The sequence below is a fragment of the Staurois parvus genome, unplaced genomic scaffold (genome assembly GCF_062004578.1).
Source record: "Staurois parvus isolate SC_StPar_1 unplaced genomic scaffold, SC_StPar_1.0 ptg000140l, whole genome shotgun sequence".
Lineage (NCBI taxonomy): Eukaryota > Metazoa > Chordata > Amphibia > Anura > Ranidae > Staurois > Staurois parvus.
This window is the reverse complement of record NW_028317936.1, coordinates 977,495-1,001,889: the sequence shown is the minus strand read 5'-3', so window position 1 is coordinate 1,001,889 and position 24,395 is coordinate 977,495. Positions and strand designations below refer to the sequence as shown.

General features: G+C 46.6%; 1 protein-coding gene across 1 annotated transcript in view; it reads right to left on the bottom strand.

Moving 5' to 3' along the window:
* Positions 1 to 24,395, bottom strand: part of MORN5 (MORN repeat containing 5) — a 50,028-nt gene that overhangs the window by 24,507 nt on the left and 1,126 nt on the right. The window contains exons 2-4 of the mRNA XM_089673537.1: positions 22,557 to 22,704; positions 16,146 to 16,257; positions 13,544 to 13,675 (exon numbers count right to left, since the gene is read on the bottom strand). Coding sequence (XP_089529663.1) covers positions 13,544 to 13,675; positions 16,146 to 16,257; positions 22,557 to 22,704 — 392 coding nt within the window. The remainder of the gene's footprint in view (positions 1 to 13,543; positions 13,676 to 16,145; positions 16,258 to 22,556; positions 22,705 to 24,395) is intronic.

The window sequence follows — 24,395 nt, the reverse complement described above, 5'->3', positions numbered from 1 at the left end:
CATGTCTTCTGTCCCAGTGCTCCCCCCAATTCTGGGCTACACCCTGTGTCCTAGTGGTTCCCCCCCCCCCCAGCTTTGGGCTACCCCTTCTGCTCCATTGCCCCCCCCCCCCCCACTCTGGGATATGCTTTTTTTCCCAGTGTACCCCCCAGCTCTAGCCTACACCTTCTGCTCCAGTACTCCCTCCAACTCTGGGCTATGCTTTCTGTCCCTCTGCTCCCCCCAATTCTGTTCTATGTCTTCTGTCCCAATGCTCCCCCCAACTCTAGGCTACAACCTCTGTCCTAGTGGTCTCCCTAACTCTGGGCTACCCCTTCTGCTACATTGCTCTCCTCCAATTTTGAGCTACACCCTCAGCTCAAATGCTCACCCATATGCCCCCCAGATGGTGTTTACTGTTTTTTTTTATATTGACCATTTCCATAAGTCTTTAAGCTGCTCATATGATGTTGCAGGGTCTTTCTCCAGTCTTCTCTAGGCTGGGGGGTCTTCAATGATGCAGAGAGTGGTTCTTAGACCTTGTTTACATAGACAGTGGTAACAATAGGCAGTTGAACCACAGTTTTCGCAACTCCCTATGGCCCAACCGTAAACTGTCATGGCCAGTAGCCATGCTAGTAAACACTGCCGCAGCTTCAGTGCAGTAGATTTATACAACAGGTTGTGGTCATCAGGCAGTACTACTGTCAAATACGACCCAGGCTGGCAATTACAGCTCTGTATTCCCATTCAAAATCCCCATTCAGCAGCGGATGTATTTCACAAGACAAAGTCAAAAAGACAATGTATCTTGAAAAACTTCCCTTCAACAGGGCTTATAGCATTTTATCATTTTGGGATATCTGTTTCGTTTTACAACTGTTGTCCTGTATAAATTTTAACTTACTGCCAGAATGCAAGCCCTGATGACATGGTAGTTTTCAGCCCCTGAAATGTGTTGGCAGTTCAGTTTTGTGAAATAAATTCTTACTGGACTTACTCCAGTTTTGTGGTGGTTTTATCCTATTACTGTTCATAAGACTGTGCCAGGGACCCATTGGGATACCCCGGTTGACGGAGAGCTGCAACAAGGTATTCCTATTCAAAACCCCCATTCAGCATCAGCCGCTGCTCTATTGTCCTCTAAAAAGCAATCCACTGTGGATCACTTTTTTGAGAGTGATGTTTGTGTATCAAGCCCTTGCAGCAGAGCACCTTAATCCTGAACCGAACACCAATCAGCCCAGGAGTATTGTGAGCCCAGGTTGTTGTGATGTTCATGATTGTGATGTTCATGTGTTCATGATGTTTTGGGCTCACAGGAAGTGGGCTTGAAAGAAGCTGGGTGTCATTCAACCCAGAAGAGAGAACATTTGAAGGTTGCGAGCACCATAAAGCTTGCGTAAGTCCAGCAACAATTTTATTTTACAACAAACAATCAAACAAGCCAGCATATTTTGCAGGCTTCATCTAAGCTTTTGGCATTTGAAGACCAGGATTATTTTGGAATATTCCTTTGGTTTTACAACTGTTGTCAACTTTAAATCTGAACTTGCGACCAGAACACAAGCCCTGATGAAGTGGGAATTTTGATCCCCTGGAATGTGTTGGCTTTACTATTTTATGTAATGAGATTGAATTCTTACTGGGCTTTCTCAAGCTTTGAGGTGCTTTTATCCTTTTGATGTTAATTACTGTACACAGCTCCAGGGACCCTTTGGGATACCCTGGTCGACCGAGCTGTGACGAAGCCCCAAAATGTGTTGGTTTTTCAATTTTGTGCTGTCAAATAGATTCATACTGGACTTACTCAAGCTTTGTGGTGCTTTCATCCTTCTAATATTCATTAGACTGCTCCAGGGACCCTTTGGGATACCCCGGTTAACAGAGCTGTGACAAAGCCCCAAAACATGTTCACTTTTGGATTTTGTGTTATGCAATAAGTTCTTACTCTATTTAACCAAGCTTTGCGGTGCTTTCATTCTTTTAATGTTCCAGGAAGCCTTGGGGATACCCCAGTTGACAGAGCTGTGAGGAAGCCCCAAAACATGTTGGCTTTTCAATTTTGTGCTGTGAAATAGATTCTTACTGGACTTACTCAAACTTTGTGGTGCTTTCATCCTCCTGATGTTCATGAGACCGCTCCAGGGACCCTCTGGGATACCCTGGTTGAAAGAACTGTGATGAAGCCCCAAAACATTCTGACTTTTTGATTTTGTGTTATGAAATAAGTTCTTACTGGACTTACTCAATCTTTGTCATGCTTTCATTCTTCTAATGTTCATTAGACTGTTCCAGGGACCCTTTGGAATACCCCGGTTGAAAGAGCTGTGATGGAGCCCCAAAATGTTTTGGCTTTTCAACTTTTTGTTGTGAAATAAGTTTCCTGCTGGACCTACTCAAGCTTTGAGGTGCTTTCATCCTTTTGATGTTAATTACTGTACACAGCTCCAGGGACCCTTTGGGATACCCTGGTGGACCAAGCTGTGATGAAGCCCAAAATGTGTTGGCTTTTCAATTTTGTGCTGTGAAATAGATTCATACTGGACTTACTCAAGCTTTGTGGTGCTTTCATCCTTCTAATGTTCATTAGACTGCCCCAGAAACCCTTTAGGATACCCAAGTCAACAAAGCTGTGACATAGCCCCAAAACATGTTAGCTTTTCAATTTTGTGCTGTGCAAATGGATTCTTACTGGACCTACTCAAGCTTTGAGGTGCTTTCATCTTTCTAATGTTTATTAGACTGCACTGGGACCCTTTCGGATACCCCGGTTAACAAAGCTGTGACGAACCCCCAAAGCATGTTGGTTTTCTGATTTTGTGATGTGAAATAAATTCTTTCTGGACTTATTCAAGCTTTGTGGTGCTTTCATCCTACTAATGTTCTGCAGACTGCTCAAGAAACCCTTTGGGAAACAGAGCTGCGATGAAGCACTAGAACATTGTTGGCTTTTCGATTTTGTGTTATGAAATAAGTTCTTACTGGACTTACTTGAGCTTTGTCATGCTTTCATTCTTCTAATGTTCATTAGAGTGTTCCAGAGACCCTTTGGAATACCCCGGTTGAAAGAACTGTGATGAAGCCCCACAAAGTTTTGGCTTTTCAACTTTTTGTTGTGAAATAAGTTCTTACTGGGCTTACTCAAGCTTTGTGGTGCTTTCATCCTACTAATGTTCATTAGAGTACTCCGGGGACCCTTTAGAATAACTTGGTTGACAGAGCTGTGATGAAGCCCCAAAACGTGTTGGCTTTCTGATTTTGTGTTCTGAAATAAATTCTTACTGGACTTACTCAAATTTTGTGATGTTTTCATCCTTCTACTGGAAATTAGACAGAACTATGAAGAAGCCCCAAAACATTTTGGCTTTTTATTCTGTGTTGTGAAATAACTTCTTGCTGGACTTCCTCAAGCTTTGTGGTGTTCTCATCCAACTAACATTCTATAGACTGCTCTAAGGAACCTTTGGTATACCCCGGTTGACAAAGAGCTGCCTCTAAAAAATCAGGCTCTGTTTTCATTCTAACCTGGGGTCTACAGCATTTCCAACACAAAAGAGAACTGGCAGCTGAATTGCACAGCAGCAATTCTGCAAGGGGCAACGTCAAAAAGGAAACGAACACTGCAGCAAATTCTGCATTTTTTTTACTTTTACTTGCACTGGTTATTTATTAATTCTAGTAGAAATGTGCAGCTGGGCTTTAAGTAGTCAGTTGTGCTTTCTAAGGCTGAGATTTGCTGCTAGAGGAAGCTCTTATAGGAACCCCCAAACAAAGTGCTCTTCTGTAGAATAAAAGTAGGCTGTTGGGTTAATGTTTGCTTCCTACCAGTGAGAATTTGTCTTGGCTTTGACAAGTTATATATAACATGCTCTTGAATCAGTCCTCAGAGATCAGTAAGTGCTGCCTGTGGTGCAGTGACTGTTCGCAGAGAGTTTCTCCAGCTAAGATGAAAAGTGTCAGGAGAGGCTTTAAGTAAGGTTTTCTACAAAAACCAGGTTCAATTGAGTAATTGTGGTAAACTGGTCTGCAATTAGATTCAGTATAATCTCCCCCAGTCTTGTTTAGCAGATAAAAAAAAACAGTCTCCCCACTCACGTTCTTATAATATAGGGTGAGGAATTGTTAGGATTTTCCAAATCAGCAACTTGAAGGCTTTCCTTTTGCTACCAATAAACTTGATAACAAAACCCCGGCATGCCGCTAACTATATCTCAATGAAAGTGTTCGGGGGTGGGTATACCATTACTTTTAAGGAACTACAGAAAAACCAGTGTGAATGGATTGGGGGGGGGGGGGGGGTGGGGGGCTAGGTGTAAGTGAGAATGAGTATGCATCACTGGCATTCAAATGATCACTTAGACCCACCACTGTTCATGAGTGGAGAAGTTTTTTTTCCATGAGTGGAGAAGTCATTTTATTACTGAATGCAGAAATCCCTCTGTTAAGTGAAGCTGTGTCCAGGCTTTAGACATGCAAACCTTTGCTAACACCTATAGCTGTAGGCATTGTGCAGCGACTCATTTGTACAGCAGAAAAACTACTTCAAATTTTTTTCTGGCAGTTCATTTCCTCCTCTAGGCAGTGTCTCTGCAGTTCAGCTCACCCTCCCAGCAGTAATTTAGCTGTTGGGCTCACACTGATCTCTGTTTAAGCAGTAAATCAGCAGCTCAGCTCACCCTGCTCTCCCTTCCAATAGTGACTCAGCAACTCAACTACCCCTTTCCAGCAGCAGATTCAGTAGCTGGGCTCACGCTGTTCCCCCTTCCCAGTGGTGACTCAACAGCTTAGCTCCCCCTCCAAGCAATGACTCAAAAACTCAGCTCCCCCTCCAAGCAATGACTCAAAACCTCAGCTCCCCCCACCCAGCAGTGACTCAGCAACTCAACTACCCCTTTCCAGCAGCGGATTCAGCAGCTGGGCTCACGCTGCTCCTCCTTCCCAGTGGTGTCTCAACAGCTTAGCTCTCCGTCCAAGCAATGACTCAAAAACTCAACTCCCCCTCCCAGCAGTGACTCAGAAACTCAGTTCCTGATTTCAGAAGTAACTCTGTATCTCAGTTCTCCCTGCCCCTCCTCCCAGCAGAGACTGAGCAGCTCAGCTCACCCATCCCCTCAGTGACCCAGCAGTCCAGCCTTTTTTTTTGTCCCCCCCTTCCCCAGCTGTGACTCAGCAACTCAGCTTATTCTTTCCAACAGTGATTTAGCAGACAATCTCCCTCTCCCAGTAGTGAGTAGTCAACTGGGCTCACCCTGCTCCCCCTGCCAGCAGTGACTCAGAAGCTCAGCTCACCCTGCCCCTCCTCCCAGCAGTGACTTAGCAGCTCAGTGTCGATTGCTCCCCCTTCCGGCAGTGACTGAACAGCTCAACCCACCCATCCCATCAGTGACTCAGCACCTCAGCGGTTTTTGCTTCCCTCTCCCTGCAGTGATTCAGCAGCTCATTCCCCTCTCCTAGCAGTGATTGGGCAGCTGGGCTCACCCTTATCACCCTCCCAATAGTGATTGGGCAGCTGGGCTCACCCTGATCACCCTCCCAATAGTGATTTAGCAGCTAGTCTCCCCCTGCTCCCACTCCCAGTAGTGATTCAACAGCTTAGTTGCCCACTCCCAGCAGTGATTTAGCAGCTGGGCTCACCTTGCATGTCCTCCCAACAGTGACTCAGCTACCTCCTCCAAGCAGAGATTCCGCAGTTCAGCTCACCCATCCCATCAGTGATTTTTTTTGCCCCCTACTCCCAGCAGTGGCTCAGCAGCTCAGCTGCTCCTTTCCAGCAGTGATTCAGCCACTCATTTCCCTCTCCCAGAAGTGATTAGGCATCTGGGCTCACCCTGCTGCCCATCCCAGCAGTAACTCAGAAGCTCAGCTCACCCTGCCCCTCCCAGCAGTGACTCAGAAGCTCAGCTCCTCTTCCCAGCAATGACTAAGCTCCCCCTGCTCCCCCTCCCAGCAATGACTCAGAAGCTCAGCTCACCCTGCTCCCCCTCCCAGCAGTGACTCAGAAGCTAAGCTCCCCCTCCCAGCAATGACTCAGAAGCTCAGCTCACCCTACTTCCCCTCCCAGCAGTGACTCAGAAGCTCAGCTCACCCTGCTTCCCCTCCCAGCAGTGACTCAGAAGCTCAGCTCACTCTGCATCCTCTCCCAGCAGTGACTCAGAAGCTCAGTTCCCCCTGCTCCCCCTTCCTTCTCATCAGCGACTCAGCAGCTCAGCTGCCCTTTTCCACAAGTGATTCAGCCGCTCATCTCTCTCTCCCAGCAGCGATTAGGCATCTGGGCTCAACTTACTGCCCCTCCCAGCAATGACTCAGAAGCTCTGCTCCCCCTGCTCCCCCCTCCCAGCAGTGACTCAGCAGCTCAGTTCCCCCTGCTCCCCTTCCAAGCAGTGACTCAGAAGCTCAGTTCCCCCTGCTCCCCCTCCCAGCACTGACTCAGAAGCTCAGCTCACCCTACTCCCCCTCCCAGCAGTGACTCAGAAGTTCAGCTCACCCTGCTCCCCCCTCCCAGCAGTGACTCAGAAGCTCAGTTCCCCCTGCTCCTCCTCCCAGCACTGACTCAGAAGCTCAGCTCAGCCTGTTCCCCCCTCCCAGCAGTGACTCAGAAACTCAGTTCCTCCAGCTCCCCTTCCCAGCAGTGACTCAGAAGCTCAGTTCACCCTTCTACCCCTCCCAGCAGTGACACAGCAGCTCAGCTTTTTTTGCTCACCCCTCCGAGATGTGATTAAGCAGCTCATCCCCTTCTCCGAGCAGTGACTCAGAAGCTCAGCTCACCCTGCTCCCCCCTCCCAGCAGTGACTCAGAAGCTCAGCTCCCCCTCCCAGCAGTGACTCAGAAGCTCAGTTCCCCCTGCTCCCCCTCCCAACAGTGACACAGCAGCTCAGATTTTTTTGCTTACCTCTCCCAGCAGTGACTTAGAAGCTCAGCTCCCCCTGCTCCCCCTCCCAGTAGTGAATCAGCAGCTCAGCTTCTTCTGTTCCCCACCTCCACCATGGACTCGGCTGCTCACCAGCTGAAAAGATTGGGATAATAGAGCGGAGACAAGTCTGTATAAAACTGGCAGGGGAGGTGGGGGGAGGGGCAACACTACATCATAGGTGTAACTGCAACAAAGGAGCCATAACCTACATTACCAAACCAAAAGTCCGAATGGGCCCGAATCGCTTCCCTCTGCTTCTATGTACGCGTTCCAGGACCCGTCATACACCCCGGGCTTCATTTATCAGAGGAGCAGAATTAAGCGTTCTCTTTCCCCGCCGCTATTCAGGCTTCTTTTCATCCTCCCAATTACAAAGTTAGAAACCGAAAGCCGCGATCTCATTGTTTAGCGTTTTAGACGCTTTTTTAAACGCGGTTGATTGCCTCGGAGTAAAAACTGAATAGCCAAGCAGGAAATTACGATTGCAGACATTCAATGTAGATGTTTTTTTTTTTTCTAAATCCGCTAAAAGCATCAACGTCTATGACAATGCATAATGCAGCTTTACGCTGGAATGTATACAATAAGCGGCAGAATAAATACTACGGCGTGTTAACCGCGCATCGCATTCCTTTGCTTTTTTTTTTTCCCCCCCAGAAAGCCAATTAACAAACCGCTATTCAATGTGGGTAAAAGACGCGGAGGCTTTATTTAAATGGCACAGTGATTGCGTAATTAGTAAATGCGGCAATTCATTCGCCATCGCCGCGCTGGAACATTTTACTGCTGCAGCTGAAGTGTTCCTCCTTCCATTCCTCTGTGTTCACCACTGGCCATCTGTGTGACTTCTAATGCTTTCATCCTTTCTCTGCCAGATTTGTTTGTTGTTTTTTTGTTTTTTCAGTTTTTGCACACATTTTAAAATGCACATTTTAGTGCTGAAGATTATTGAAAACCCCAAAAAGGCTTGTAGGATAAAATGTTGCCAGCTGTCAATTGTTATGTCACGTGATATGAGTGCACAGATTGCATTAAAAGTTGCAGCAAGTATATGGAGCCCACCTTGTTTACTGGATGGAGGACGTCCAGCATCATCTACCACAGTGGTCTCCAAACTGTGACCATTGGGTTGGATGTAGCCCTTTGCTAGCCTTTATCCAGCCCTTGGAGCACTGTTCCTCCCACTGACACCAACGATGAGGCACTGTTCCTCCCACTGACACCAACGATGAGGCACTGTTCCTCCCACTGACACCAACGATGAGGCACTGTTCCTCCCACTGACACCAATGATGGGCACTATTCCTCCCACTGACACCAATGATGGGGGATTATGCCTCCCACTGATACCAATGATGGGGCACTATTCCTCCCACTGATACCAACGATGGGGCACTGTTCCTCCCACTGACACCAACGATGAGGCACTGTTCCTCCCACTGACACCAACGATGAGGCACTGTTCCTCCCACTGACACCAATGATGGGCACTATTCCTGCCACTGACACCAATGATGAGGCACTGTTCCTCCCACTGACACCAACGATGAGGCACTGTTCCTCCCACTGACACCAACGATGAGGCACTGTTCCTCCCACTGACACCAATGATGGGGGATTATGCTTCCCACTGATACCAATGATGGAGCACTATTCCTGCCACTGACACCAATGATGGGCACTATTCCTTCCACTGATACAATGATTGGGGCACCATTTCTTCCACTGATACCAATGATGGGGCACTATTCCTCCCACTGACACCAATGATGGGGCACTATTCCTCCCACTGATACCAATGATGGGGCACTATTCCTCCCACTGACACCAATGATGGGACACTATTCCTCCCACTGACACCAATGATGGGGCACTATTCCTCCCACTGACACCAATGATGGAGCACTATTCCTCCCACTGATACCAATGATGGGGGACTATTCCTCCCACTAATACCAATGAAGGGCACTATTCCTCCCACTGACATCAATGATGGGGGACTATGCCTCACACTGATACCAATGATGGAGCACTATTCTTCTCACTGACACCAATGATGGGGGACTATTTCTCCCACTGACATCAATGATGGAGCACTATTCCTTCCACTGATACCAACGATGGGGGACTATTCCTCCCACTGATACCAATGATGGGGCACGATTCCTCCCAATGACACCAACGATGGGGCACTATTCCTCCCACTGACACCAATGATGGGACACTATTTCTCCCACTGATACCAATGATGGAGCACTATTCCTCCCACTGACACCAATGATGGGGCACTATTCCTTCAAATTATACCAAGGATGGGGCACTATTCCTCCCACTGATACCAATGATGGGAACTATTCCTCCAAAATATACCAATGATGGGGCACTATTCCTCCCACTGATACCAATGATGGGGCACTATTCCTTCAAATTATACCAAGGATGGGGCACTATTCCTCTCAATGACACCAATGATGGGGCACTATTCCTCTCAATGACACCAATGATGGGGCACTATTCCTCCCACTGATACCAATGATGGGACACTATTCCTCCCACTGATACCAATGATGGGGCACTATTCCTCCCCCCCACTGACCACCAAACCTGAGACACTGTCTACTCCCACCGATGTCAAGGCAATTTCTTACCCCCACTAGCCACAATCAGGCCCTCCTGTCTGAAGATCTGTAAACTGGCCCTTTCTATAGAAAGTTTGGAGGACCCAGATTTAGCCCTTTCCTCCCCAGCCTGATTGGTCCTGACCCACCCCTGTCATTCATTGTATTTCAATTCTTTCAATGATGGAGGCTAGGTATCACTTGTGGGTGTTACCTAGGGGGCCCTGCATGCAAATACAGCCTACCTAGGACGTCCACTTCTTCAGAATGACACCTACCCATCAAAGCATTCTTATAGTTGCATAACCCCTCCCAGTGCTTGCAACAGGGCAGAAGACTCTTGAGAACAGTACTAAGGCAGGGTATTGTGATATTTTCAGGAAGCTATGTACTGCACCCTGCCAGCCCCTCTCAACAGCTATGAGTCGCCTGCATTGCATAGAGAAGCACAGAGACCCAGTGATAACATCACTGTCCGTAAAATAAGCTCTGTATTGAAAATAGAAATGTTTTCTTTAAAAATACCCTATCAAGTTGATGGATGGGGTAGGGAGCCGATCAAACTTTAACTTTAACCACTAAAGAATATTTACAAGGCAAATTATTTTGCTGTCCCAACGTTAACCCGAAGATTTAAAACCAGCCATTAATAAGGCAAGCAATGGGTCGTTTTCCTAATTCGTAAGAGTGCGCGCCGAGCGCAGCTAATTGAAAGCACTGTTCATCTGGAGCTTAATTGTTTAAACCTAAACCAAATAAACATCCAGAACTTCAAATGATGATGATATATTAGGCAGGAACCCGCGGTACAATTTCCACTATCACAAGCCAAAGTGCTTCTTTTCAAGGCTCAGGCCTGTGGATTATACAAAAGCACAATATTATGACAACGAAATTACCGCGTCTACAGTGCTGCGAAGAACTGCATTTCTCGCCAACGATCTTCGCCTTTAAATCGGTTTTAAGCAATAAACAAAAATGGCCTGGGCAGTGAAAACTGGGTTCATTCAATGCCGCCTGGTAGATTTGTCATTGTTCATCCCGCAGGCAGGGCTGGCGCTAACACTAGGCTCCTCCTCCCATGCCCGCCTCCAGGACTTCTCCAGGGTGTCACCCATCCTCTGGAACTCCCTGCCCCAACCCATCAGATTATCACCTACTCTCCTCTCTTTTAGGCGCACCCTGAAAACCCACCTCTTCAGGGAAGCCTACCCCACCCCCTGCTAACTTGCCGACCTCCTCCACTCTTCCTACCACTCCATCCCCCACAGCTTTCTCCTCCTGTACCACCATCCCCTCCCTCCTAGATTGTAAGCTCGAAAGAGCAGGGCCCTCGAACCCCTCATGTTTTGCATTGTATTGGTATTGTACTGTTCCCCATTGTAATGTACAGCGCTGAGCGAACTATTGACGCTTTATAAATACTGTATAATAATAATAATAGGCGAACTAAGTAGCCGCCTAGGGCACACTGCCACCTAGGGTGCAGCCAATGGTGTGTTTAGGTTTCCTGCTGACCTAGGCAACACAAAGATCGCCCCCCCCCCTCATGGAGAGACCCTGACACCGTGACACCAACCAACACCCCCCCCCCCAAGAAGAGAGCTTGCCATTGACCAACAACTTCCCAGCCCTCTCCCCACCCCCATCCGAGACAGCCTTCCACTACCACCGACCCCCCATACACTGACACCTCCCACACCCTCGGCAAGAGAGAGAAGACACTCACCTTCACAGCTTCGGTCATCCCCGGGAACAAGAGTCAGGCTCTGCATACACCATCAAGCAGCCCGCAACCTCTCTCTCCGATCCCACCTGGTCCCCATGCTGTGCGTTAGAAAGAAAACAAACTCTCTTGCGCTCTATGACCCAACACGGGGGAAGGTAGATGGAGCCAGGACTTGGAAGTTTCTACCACCAGTGCAGGTGGGGTTGTGCACCTCCAAACAAGGCTGGGGAAGCCCGACCAATACTGTGAAGCGAAAACAAAGAGCGCACCAACCTTGCGCATTACCTCAGTAAGCCAAAATTTTTTAATTACAGAATAATACTCACAAACACTGAAGTATATCATGCATGTAAGTCCTCAAAGGGACTAAGGATAAAAGCAGCCTGCGCGAGTCCCATCAGAGGAGTGGACACTCAGGGAATACTGACGCGTTTCGAAGGACGAACCTTCTTCATCAGAGCTTCTTTGTGAGTATTATTCTGTAATTAATACATTTTGGCTTAATGAGGTAATGCGCAAGATTGGTGCGCTCTTTGTTTTCGCCCCATGCTGTTTGTGTCCCTTCTTTCGGAGGGCAGTGCTGCCCCCCTGAAAAATGCTGCTGCCGCCCTGAAAAGTGCCGCCCTAGGCAAATGCCTTGTTTGCCTTGTGGTAAATACGCCCCTGGGTGCAGCGACAGACTCTGGTTTCCCTACTCTCCACCATAGACGGATCTAGGGAGCTGTTGGGGTGGGCTACACCCCCCCTAAATTTCAGTTGTGCCCCCCAAAGGCCAGTCTTTTCATGGACACTGTGCCTGGCTGCTAAGTGGCTTCCCCCATCCCCGCCCTCATGGCTGGGATAAAGGGACAGCATCCTGGAGCCATGAAGCCTTGGTGTCATTGGGAGGAATTGTGCCCCTTCTTTGGTGTCAGTAAGGGGAATTATTCCCCATCGTTAGTGACAACAGGAGGAATAGTGCCCCATCGTTGGTGTCAGTGGGAGGAATTATGCCCCATTGTTCAGGTATGAAGGATTAAATATTGCCCCAATGGCTTGATAAAAGCAACCAAAGGGCCGCATCTGGCCCGTGGGCTGCAGATTGGAGACCACTGTTATACAGGTTAGTCGGCAAAGGTGGAGGGGGCATTTTACGGTTAGTTAGGTTTAAGCTGGAAGTCCACTTTAAATGTATTTTTTAATGATGTGTAAAGTATTTTAAATGGACTTTGTTTAGGTCGCTTGCAATCCTCTTTGCAACAAAGCCCACACAGCAGCAGAGGGTGAACTCTGCTGCAGTGCTTATATGCTAACATGGAACAAGCTGAAAGGACGAGAGTGACTGTAAGGAACCGCCTGGCGGTACCTCTAGCAGCCCACTGGTTAGGTTTCCCCAGAGCGCGTAGTCTAAGTCCCGGTACGCTTGTTCACTAGGGCCCCTGATGGTGGGGATGGACTTGGAGCGAACCTAGACCAGGTCGCGGCTCCTGAGTACATCCTCCCGCGGTAGAGGGATCCGCCAGAGGTTTCTTCAGGGGGAGAGCCTGATGTGAAGAGGCGGATATGCCAGAGCGAGGTGGATGGATGGGCAGGAGCGTGGTCAGACAAGCCGAGTCGGTAGCCGTGGGAGCAGTGCGGTACAAAGCAGCGGGCAGAGAATGGTCGGGTCACACGCCAGGTCAGCAACAGAATATCAGGTCCAATAGGGGGCATCCAGGAGCGTGGTCAGACAAGCTGAGTCGGTAGCCGTGGGAGCAGTGCAGTACAAAGCAGCGGGCAGAGAATGGTTGGGTCACACGCCAGGTCAGCAACAGAATATCAGGTCCAATAGGGGGCATCCAGGAGGGAGGTCAGGCAAGCCAGGGGTCAAAGCAGGAGAATACAGCAAGGTCAGGAACAATCCAGGTCAGCAACAATCAGGAATCACGAACAGCAAATCAGGAACACAGGGAGACCAAACGGCAACTCTTGTCAGTGCAGGGCAGTTTAAATACTGCGCTGTCATTGGTGCCAGGCGCGCACCCGCGGCTTCGAGTGCGCATGTGCGGATTCAGTCTCCCCCGCGGCCGGCCAGGATCTAGTGCCCGTACACTAGCGTGAACGGGCACAGTGGACCTGCACCGAGCCGCGGATCATGGCGGCTCCCGACATTGACAGAGAGATGAGATCATCAGTCTGTTGTTTCTCCTTCCACTGTCCAATCACAGGCTGGGGAAGAGCCAAGAGCTCCCGTATGCTGTAGGTATTTCATTGGGGTGTTTAGCTGTTTGCCCGGAGTTCATCTTTAACATGAGAGAACAGAATGTAATAATTGTATAGACTGACCTGCATTTCGAAGGAATCTGTGCTGGTAGTCATTCACCACCCTACTGACCGGATCATAAAATCCATCGCCGCAATCGTAACAGTCTTCCGGAATTTTTCGAGGAGGATCTAAATTTGTAAGTTGGGAGCGACCTAAGAGGAAAATAGGAACAAAAGGTTGCCGATTTCTGCATTACACAGGTTTAAAGTGATAATAGTCTGCAGCTTAAAATTTTTTTTCAAATCCCCTGGAAATTAATCTCATCATGTGCTAGTATGCATCACATACTAGCACATTATGCAGGACTTACCGGAAAACTAAGCCCTCCAGCGGCTCGCCATCCCTGTTGCAGAGGTTTCCATCTTCACCCAGTCTGGGTTTGTAAGTTCCGGTCATCTGACTGGCCGAGCCGCGATGATGTCACTCCCAGGCATGTGCATGTGAGTCCCGTGACAACGGCATACCCATGCCGTTCCTTCAGAGCGGATGTGCCAGCTGACAAAAAGAGCGAATATCTCCTAAACGGTGCACGTTTAGGAGATATTAATTTTACCTACAGGTAAGCTTTACTGTAAGCTCATCTGTAGGTAAATGATACAATCGTAGCTTTACTTTCACTTTAAAATAAATGGAAACCCTAAATGAAAGATATTTTGTGTATAAAAAACAGTTGCAGTGTTTTGTGACATATTGACAACCTAGAACCACAATTGTGAGGCAAGGACAGAGTGTTGTCACCCTATAACAGGAAGTACCTTAAAAAGAACCTCAGTGGCAGAGATTTTAGTGATTGTGTTCATATACTGTATATCTTAGCCCCTTCCCACTTCCCTTTTAAGAAAATTTTAAAGCTTAAGAACGAACCAACCAAACTCTCAAACCAGCAAATGGCTGGTATCATAACTGGTCACACTTGTAGCACTATGGTAACTGCAGATCAAACAAAGGCTAAGATGGCTGCTTCCTTGGCTGTAAAGAATAGGAAGGTTTAGTTCCGGAGGCATCTCACAGTCTTTCCAATCAAGTCATGGCTGTCACAGTGATCACATGATCAGAAGCCCATCCTACTGGCTTTCGATCGTTACTGTGTGACCGGAAGATTTCTGTGACAGCGCGGTCACAGTGATGGAGGACCACAACTGAGCATGCTCTGAGCATAAAATAGCAATGCATATACAGTATGTTCCAGCATGGAATAAGGCTTATTTCCATGCTTCTACTATATACTCTACTCTATGTGTATGGCTGAGGGAAAAGGTTTAGGATCCATTTACACTGGACCTACTCCATGTACATTGAAGCACACACGAAAATTAAATATACACTATATGGTCAAAATTCTTTAAACACCTGACCATCACACCTACGTTTATGAGCTTGTTGGATATCCCATTCTGAAACCATGAAAATTAATATTGAGTTGGGTGCCTCTCCACCCACACACACACCACCCTTCACTCTTCTGGGACACAAGATTTTGGAGTGTGTCTGCAGGAATTGATGTGCTTAGGTGTTGATATGGGATAAGGAAGACCTAATCCCAAGGGTGTTCAGTAGGGTTGAGGTCAGGTACTAATGTTGGACAAAAAGACCTGATCATAAAGGTGTTCAGTAGAGTTGAGGTCAGGTACTGATGTTCGATAAGTAGATCTAATCTCTTAGTTGTTCAGTAGGGGTGATATCAGGTACTGATGTTGGATAAGAAGACCTGATCCCAAAGGTGTTCAGTAGCATTGAGGTCAGGTACTGATGTTGGCTGAGAAGACCTGATCCCAAAGGTGTTCTGTAGCATTGAGGTCAAGTACTGATGTTGGATGAGACCTTAATCCAAAGGTGTTCAATAGCATTGAGGTCAAGTACTGATGTTGGATGAGAAGACCTGATCCCAAAGGTGTTTATTAGCATTGAGGTCAAGTACTGATGTTGGATGAGAAGACCTGATCCCAAAGGTGTTCAGTAGCATTGAAATCAGGTACTAATGGTGGATGAGAAAACCTTGCTCACAATGGGCATTCCAATTAATCCCAAAGGTGTTTAGTAGGGTTGAGGTCAGGGCTGTGTGCAGACCACTCCAAGTTCCCCCAAACCAAACTAGTCAACCCATGTCTTTATGAAACTGGCTTTGTACACAGTGATGCTAAACTAGAAAACAGCCTTCACCAGAATATTGGTACAAGGTTGAAAGCGCACAGTTGTCCAAAATATCTTTGTATATAGCATTAACAAGATTCTTCACTGGAAACACCTGAGCCCAAAATTTTGGTCTGCAGAAGCCAGAGCATTCCCACCCCCCCATTGCAAAACCTATAAGCAGGTACCTATGGTACCTAATTAAAAATGTGTTCTTGGAATTGATAGATTTGTGTTGGCTAATAATAAATCATGTAAAGGTTAACTGGAGAGTGACAACAAGCACTCCTAATTGTCAACACTGATATGTACCAGCATCTTAGAAAATCTGTTCATGATCTACAGCCAATAAAAGCTTCCACCTCCATTAGCCAGCAGAGATGGAGAGAAGGTCTCAGCAGGGTGTCAAGTTAACCAAGAAGACGTAGATCTTTCACCGACTGCCAGGCCTGGTGGGACAGAGAAACAGTATGATATTGAACAAAACTATACCTGCAGGTTTTAATCCATGACAAATTTCAGTATAAAATCTTCTGTCGTAGCCATCACAGTAAGGCCACTTCTCCTTTTCAAATTGAAGTCCATCAGCAAAAGTGTATTTTCCCTATTGAATTTAAAAAAATGAATAAATAGAAACAATGTAAACTACACAACAACTTAAAATGTTGATCAAAGCCAAAACTAAAATTTTTTAAGTGCCTAGTTTATCACCTCTAATAAACCCTAATATGATAGCCATGTTTTCTCCTCCATATACAGTATATCTCTTTGTGCCAACAACTCCTTCAAGCCACCACTGAAATTCCTGGCACGACTTGAAGAGTTCCAAGTGATAACAAGCCCCTTCTCTCTTGCCTTGTTGACTGCTCCCACTGTAGGCCACTTGATGTGAAAGTCTCCACCCAGCAAAGCGTTGTTGGCACTTCCCCTTATTCATTCAAAGGATTCAAGTCCCCATTCACCTCAACGTTTTCCTTGCTTCCCTCATTCACTTCAATTATTCAAATCACCGCCCATCTCAATGTTGTCAGTTCTTCTCCCCTTCATTGCAGTGATTCAAGTCCCTGCCCACCACAAGCACTGTCTGTGCTTCCCCTTAGTCAAGTCCCCGCTCACCTCAATGCTGTTGGTGCTTCCCTCATTCAATTTAATGATTCAAGTCCCCACCAATCTCAGTGCTGTTGGCCTGTATTTCATTCAATGCAATGATTTAAGTTTCTGCCCACTTCAGGGTCGTCAGCACTTTCCTCATTCACAGCAACGATTTAAGTCCCTGCCCACCTCTGCATTGTTGGAACTCCCACCATTCATTGCAATGATACAATTCATTGCCCACCCCAGTGTTCCTGGCCCTTCCCTCATTCACTGAATAAAGTCAATTTCCTCCCCACCTCAGCATTGTCGGAGTTACCCTCATTAATTGAAATTACTCACGTCCCCGCCCACCTCTGCATTGTCGGACTTCCCCTCATTTATTTAAATAATTAAAGTCCCTGACCACCTCTGCATTGTCGGCCCTCCCCTCATTCATTGATATAATTCAAGTCCCTGCCCACCTCCACATTGTCGGCCCTCCCCTCATTCATTGATATAATTCAAGTCCCTGCCCACCTCTACATTGTTGGCCCTTCCCTCATTTATTGATATAATTCAAGTCCCTGTCCACCTCTGCATTGTCGGCCCTCCCCTCATTCATTGATATAATTCAAGTCCCTGCCCACCTCTGCATTGCCTGCCCTCCCCTCATTCATTGATATAATTAAAGTCCCTGCCCACCTCTACATTGTTGGTCCTCCCCTCATTCATTGATATAATTTAAGTCCCTGCCCACTTTTGCATTGCCTGCCCTCCCCTCATTCATTGATATAATTCAAGTCCCTGCCCACCTCTACTTTGTTGGCCCTTCCCTCATTCATTAATATAATTCAAGTCCCTGCCCACCTCTACATTGCCTGCCCTCCCCTCATTCATTGATATAATTAAAGTCCCTGCCCACCTCTACATTGTTGGCCCTCCCCTCATTCATTGATATAATTTAAGTCCCTGCCCACTTCTGCATTGCCTGCCCTCCCCTCATTCATTGATATAATTCAAGTCCCTGCCCACCTCTACATTGTCAGCCTTCCCTTCATTCATTGATATAATTCAAGTCCCTGCCCACCAATGCATTGCCGGCCCTCCCCTCATTCATTGATATAATTCAAGTCCCTGCCCACCTCTACATTGTTAGCCCTCCCCTCATTTATTGATATAATTCAAGTCCCTGCCCACCTCTACATTGTTAGCCCTCCCTTAATTCACTGAAATGATTCAGGTCCCTGGCCCTGCTAACCTTAGCATTGTTGGCCTTTCCCTCATTCATTGCAATAATTCAAGTCCCCACCCAGCTCAGTATAGTTGGACCTCCCCCTATTCATTGAAGCGATTCAAGTCCCTACCCACCCCAGCATTGTCAGGTCCCTACCCACCCCAGCATTGTCAGGCCACAGCTCATTCATTGAAATGATTCAAATTACTGCCCACCTCTACGTTGTCGGACCTTAGCTCATTCATTAAAACAATTCAAATTCCTTTTCACTTCTGCATTGTTGGACCTCCCCTCATTCATTGAAATGATTCAAGTGCCCACCCCAGCGTTGTCCCTGGCTCTGCCCACCCCTGCATTGTTGGCCCTCCCCTTCCCTCATTCCCTGCCCACCTCTACATTGTTGGCCCTTCCCTCATTCATTAATATAATTCAAGTCCCTGCCCACCTCTACATTGTTGGCCCTCCCCTCATTCATTGATGTAATTTAAGTCCCTGCCCACTTCTGCATTGTCTGCCCTCCCCTCATTCATTGATATAATTCAAGTCCCTGCCCACCTCTACGTTGTCAGCCTTTCCTTCATTCATTGATATAATTCAAGTCCCTGCCCACCTCTACATTGCCTGCCCTCCCCTCATTCATTGATATAATTAAAGTCCCTGCCCACCTCTACATTGTTGGCCCTCCCCTCATTCATTGATATAATTTAAGTCCCTGCCCACTTCTGCATTGCCTGCCCTCCCCTCATTCATTGATATAATTCAAGTCCCTCCCCACCTCTACGTTGTCAGCCTTCCCTTCATTCATTGATATAATTCAAGTCCCTGCCCACCAATGCATTGCCGGCCCTCCCCTCATTCATTGATATAATTCAAGTCCCTGCCCACCTCTACATTGTTAGCCCTCCCCTCATTCATTGATATAATTCAAGTCCCTGCCCACCTCTACATTGTTAGGCCTCCCCTCATTCACTGAAATGATTCAGGTCCCTGGCCCTGCTAACCTTAGCATTGTTGGCCTTTCCCTCATTCATTGCAATAATTCAAGTCCCCACCCAGCTCAGTATAGTTGGACCTCCCCCTATTCATTGAAGCGATTTAAGTCCCTACCCACCCCAGCATTGTCAGGTCCCTACCCACCCCAGCATTGTCAGGCCTCAGCTCATTCATTGAAATGATTCAAATTACTGCCCACCTCTGCGTTGTCGGACCTTAGCTCATTCATTAAAACAATTCAAGTTCCTTTTCACTTCTGCATTGTTGGACCTCCCCTCATTCATTGAAATGATTCAAGTACCCACCCCAGCGTTGTCCCTGGCTCTGCCCACCCCTGCATTGTTGGCCCTCCCCTCATTCACTGAAATGATTTAAGTCCCTGCCAACCCTTGTATTGTTGGCCCTCCCCTCAATTGAAATGATTAAGTTCAAAATATTAACATTGACATACAAAGCTGTTCATAACACTGCCCCAAACTACATCACCGACCTGATATCCATCTACCACCCAAAACGCACTCTCCGCTCCTCACAAGACCTCCTACTCTCCAGTTCCCTGGTCTCCTCCTCCCATACCCGTCTCCAGGACTTCCCCCATCCTCTGGAACTCACTACCCCAATCCATCAGACTGTCACCTTCCCTCCTCACCTTTAGGCGCACCCTGAAAACCCATCTCTTCAGAGAAGCCTACCCCGCCCTCGCCTAACTGCTGATCTCCTCCGCTCTTCCCACGTCTCCATCCCCCACAGCTATTTCCTCCTGTACCATGCTCCCCTCCCTCCTAGATTGTAAGCTCCAAGGAGCAGGGCCCTCGAACCCCTCGTGTATTGTATTGTATTGTTACTGTACTGTCTCGTGTATTGTCTCCCATTATAATGTACAGCACTGAGCAAACCGTTGGCGCTATATAAATACTGTATAATAATAATAATAATTAAGTCCCTGCCAACCCCTGCATTGTTGGCCCTCCTCTCATTCACTAAAATGATTTAAGTCCCCGCCTACCCCAGTGTTGTCGGCTCTCCCCTCATTCATTGAAATGATTCAGGTTTCTCCCCGCCTCATTGTTGTTGGACCACACAGTTAAGACTGGATCACTCTGTCACTTCTAGTGTGCAGCAAAGGGTCTATATTACTGGGTGGTGTGATGTGCTGTTCCAGTGCATTGCGCCACTGATACGTTCTGTTTTTTTTAAATTATTATTATTTATTGCAGGTATTTACATAGCGCCGTCAATTTACGCAGTGCTTTACATTATATATATATATATATACAGTCAGGTCCATAAATATTGGGACATCGACACAATTCTAACATTTTTAGCTCTATACACCACCACAATGGATTTGAAATGAAACAAACAAGATGTGCTTTAACTGCAGACTGTCAGCTTTAATTTGAGGGTATTTACATCCAAATCAGGTGAACGGTGTAGGAATTACAACAGTTTGCATATGTGCCTCCCACTTGTTAAGGGACCAAAAGTAATGGGACAGAATAATAATCATAAATCAAACTTTCACTTTTTAATACTTGGTTGCAAATCCTTTGCAGTCAATTACAGCCTGAAGTCTGGAACGCATAGACATCACCAGCCGCTGGGTTTCATCCCTGGTGATGCTCTGCCAGGCCTCTACTGCAACTGTCTTCAGTTCCTGCTTGTTCTTGGGGCATTTTCCCTTCAGTTTGTCTTCAGCAAGTGAAATGCATGCTCAATCGGATTCAGGTCAGGTGATTGACTTGGCCATTGCATAACATTCCACTTCTTTCCCTTAAAAAACTCTTTGGTTGCTTTTGCAGTCTGCTTTGGGTCATTGTCCATCTGCACTGTGAAGCATCCAATGAGTTCTAAAGCATTTGGCTGAATATGAGCAGATAATATTGCCCAAAACACTTCAGAATTCATCCTGCTGCTTTTGTCAGCAGTCACATCATCAATAAATACAAGAGAACCAGTTCCATTGGCAGCCATACATGCCCACGCCATGACACTACCACCACCATGCTTCACTGATGAGGTGGTATGCTTAGGATCATGAGCAGTTCCTTTCCTTCTCCATACTCTTCTCTTCCCATCACTCTGGTACAAGTTGATCTTGGTCTCATCTGTCCATAGGATGTTGTTCCAGAACTGTGAAGGCTTTTTTAGATGTCGTTTGGCAAACTCTAATCTGGCTTTCCTGTTTTTGAGGCTCACCAATGGTTTCCATCTTGTGGTGAACCCTCTGTATTCACTCTGGTGAAGTCTTCTCTTGATTGTTGACTTTGACACACATACACCTACCTCCTGCAGAGTGTTCTTGATCTGGCCAACTGTTGTGAAGGGTGTTTTCTTCACCAGGGAAAGAATTCTTCTGTCATCCACCACACTTGTTTTCCGTGGTCTTCCGGGTCTTTTGGTGTTGCTGAGCTCACCGGTGCGTTCCTTATTTTTAAGAATGTTCCAAACAGTTGTTTTGGCCACGCCTAATGTTTTTGCTATCTCTCTGATGGTTTTGTTTTGTTTTTTCAGCCTAATGATGACTTGCTTCACTGATGGTGACAGCTCTTTGGATCTCATCTTGAGAGTTGACAGCAACAGATTCCAAATGCAAATAGCACACTTGAAATGAACTCTGGACCTTTTATCAGCTCATTGTAATTGGGATAATGAGGGAATAACACACCTGGCCATGGAACAGCTGAGAAGCCAATTGTCCCATTACTTCTGGTCCCTGAACAAGTGGGAGGCACATATGCAAACTGTTGTAATTCCTACACCGTTCATCTGATTTGGATGTAAATACCCTCAAATTAAAGCTGACAGTCTGCAGTTAAAGCACATCTTGTTTGTTTCATTTCAAATCCATTGTGGTGGTGTATAGAGCCAAAAATGTTAGAATTGTGTCGATGTCCCAATATTTATGGACCTGACTGTATATATATATATATATATATATATATATTACATTCACATCCATCCCTAACCCTCCAGGGGCCTACAATCTAAGGTTCCTAACTCACATTCATACATACACATACTAGAGCCAATTTAGACAGGAGCCAATTAACCTACCAGAATGTCTTTGAAGTGTCGGAGGAAACCGGAGTACCCAGAGGAAACCCGTGCAGGCACAGGGAGAACATGCAAACTCCAGGCAGGTGGTGCCGTGGTTGGGATTAGAACCAACCACCCTCGAACTGCCAAGTGGAAGTTCTAACCATTTAGCCAGTTTTTTTTTTTCACTTTATTAACTTTATTTTTTTTTTTGTACTTTATTATAACTTTATTGAAAGTGTACAAAATGACACTCTATTCAAGTCTCCGCTCTGCAGAGCTATGTTGCAGTGACCTGTGGTGCTGTGCTGTGGATAGATGCAGTAGATCTGCATTTTTCTGCACAGCACATCACTGAAGCTTTGTTGTTTCAACAGAGCGCATAGGACGCAATTGTTTTCTAACTGCCCTAGTGCTGCCCTGCATTTTTCTGTGCAGAGAAAAGCTGGCCAGTGGTCATGGTGTAAATAAGCCCTTGTTTTATATACTAAAAAAATATCAAATTAAATATAGTTCGTGAAAAAAATCGAACAGATAAGTCCTTCACTATTCACGTATCTTACCTCCAGCGCTATGCCGCTATCCCACTGAGCTTCATATTTACTTCCATTGGGGAAGTACAGTGTTCCTTGGCCATGGAACATTCCATCTTTCATCTCTCCTTCATAGCGGGTTTCTGTAGGGAGGATATATTCTCCTTTACCTTCCAATCTATAGAAGGGAAAACAAAATAATTACTATGTATCCAACATCCCCCTCACCAAAACAAATGTAATAGATTGAAGCTCACCAATCCTTAGATATGGTGGCTGCTTTGGTTTTATTTTCCCTGGGTGATACTGACAGTTACACACTTTCTGTCCTAAGGTGACAACGCTTTCTCATACTGAAACTATGGAGGGAGCCACGGTTGTCACACAGGCTGGGGTTCTGGATTTTACACATGTCTTACTCTCATTATCTTTATTTTAGAGGGGATGATGGGATAAATAATTAACAGAAAGGAGCTCATTTGTGCTTTCAGTTTGGCTTAGAAGAAGTGACAAGGACACATCATTTCTGGCAGGATCAACGGGAAATATAGTCTTCAACATCCGCACCGCCATCATCTCCCCAGATTACAAGGGGTGTAGGATGCTTGAGCATATAGATTTGAAAACGGTACATGAAGGCATGGTGCGGGAGGGGTGCAGCACATACTACAGACACTCCATCCTCAATCCACGTTCAGCCCCCGAGCTCTCAGGCATCACTGGTTGCTAGGACGCTATCAGCTGTGCAGCCAACAACATTCTAGCAACTAATGACCCACCCCTGGATCCATCAGCTAACAGCATCCTAGCAACCAATGACTCATCCCTGGCTATTGGCTGGGAGATTCCCTGGCTGGAAGCTGAACATAAGCAAAGGAGCACTGATGCTGGCTGATGCCATTGACCAAATATAGGCATTGCCAAGTTTGGTTAATGACATCAGTCAGCATCCCTGGTGGTTGCTATGATGCAATTAGCTGCACAGCTGATAGTGTCCTAGCAACCAATGATGCTGTGCAACTTGGGGGCTGAACATGGACTGACGCATAGTCAGAATGGGGGAAGGAATTGGCACATAATGTGGACACTACATCCTTTGACCACGTTCAGCTCACAAGCTGTACATCATCATTGGTTGCTAGGATGCTATCAGCTGTTCAGCCAACAGCATCCTAGCAATCAATGAAGCATCCCCAGCCCCTTTCAGCTGCAGATGGAAGATTCATTGGTCACCCGCTGAATGTAAACAAAATGTGGGATGCTGACTGATGTTATAGCCATTGCCATATTTGGTTAATGACATCAAGCAGCATCCCTAGTGGTTGCTAGGATGCAGTTAGCTGCACAGCTGATAGTGTCCTAGCAACCAATGATACTGTGCAACTTGGGGGCTAAACATGGACTGACGCATAGTTGGCATGGGGGAGGGGATTGGCGCATACTGTGGATACTTCATCCTTAGCCCATGTTCAGCCCACGAGCTGTACATCATCATTGGTTGCTAGGATGCTATCAGCTGTTCAGCCGACAGCATCTAAGCAATCAATGAAGCATCCCCAGCCCCTTTCAGCTGCCAGATGGAAGATTCATTGGTCACCCGCTGAATGTAAACAAGGGACAGGATGCTGACTGATGTTATAGCCATTGCCATATCTCCTAGATTGTAAGCTCCAAGGAACAGGGCCCTCCTTTCCCTCTTGTATTGAACTGTATTGTTGCTGTATTGTCTCCCGTTATATTGTAAAGCGCTGAGCAAACTGTTGGCGCTATATAAATCCTGTATAATAATAATAATTTGGTTAATGACATCAAGCAGCATCCCTGGTGGTTGCTATGAAGCAATTAGCTGCACAGCTGATAAAGTCCTAG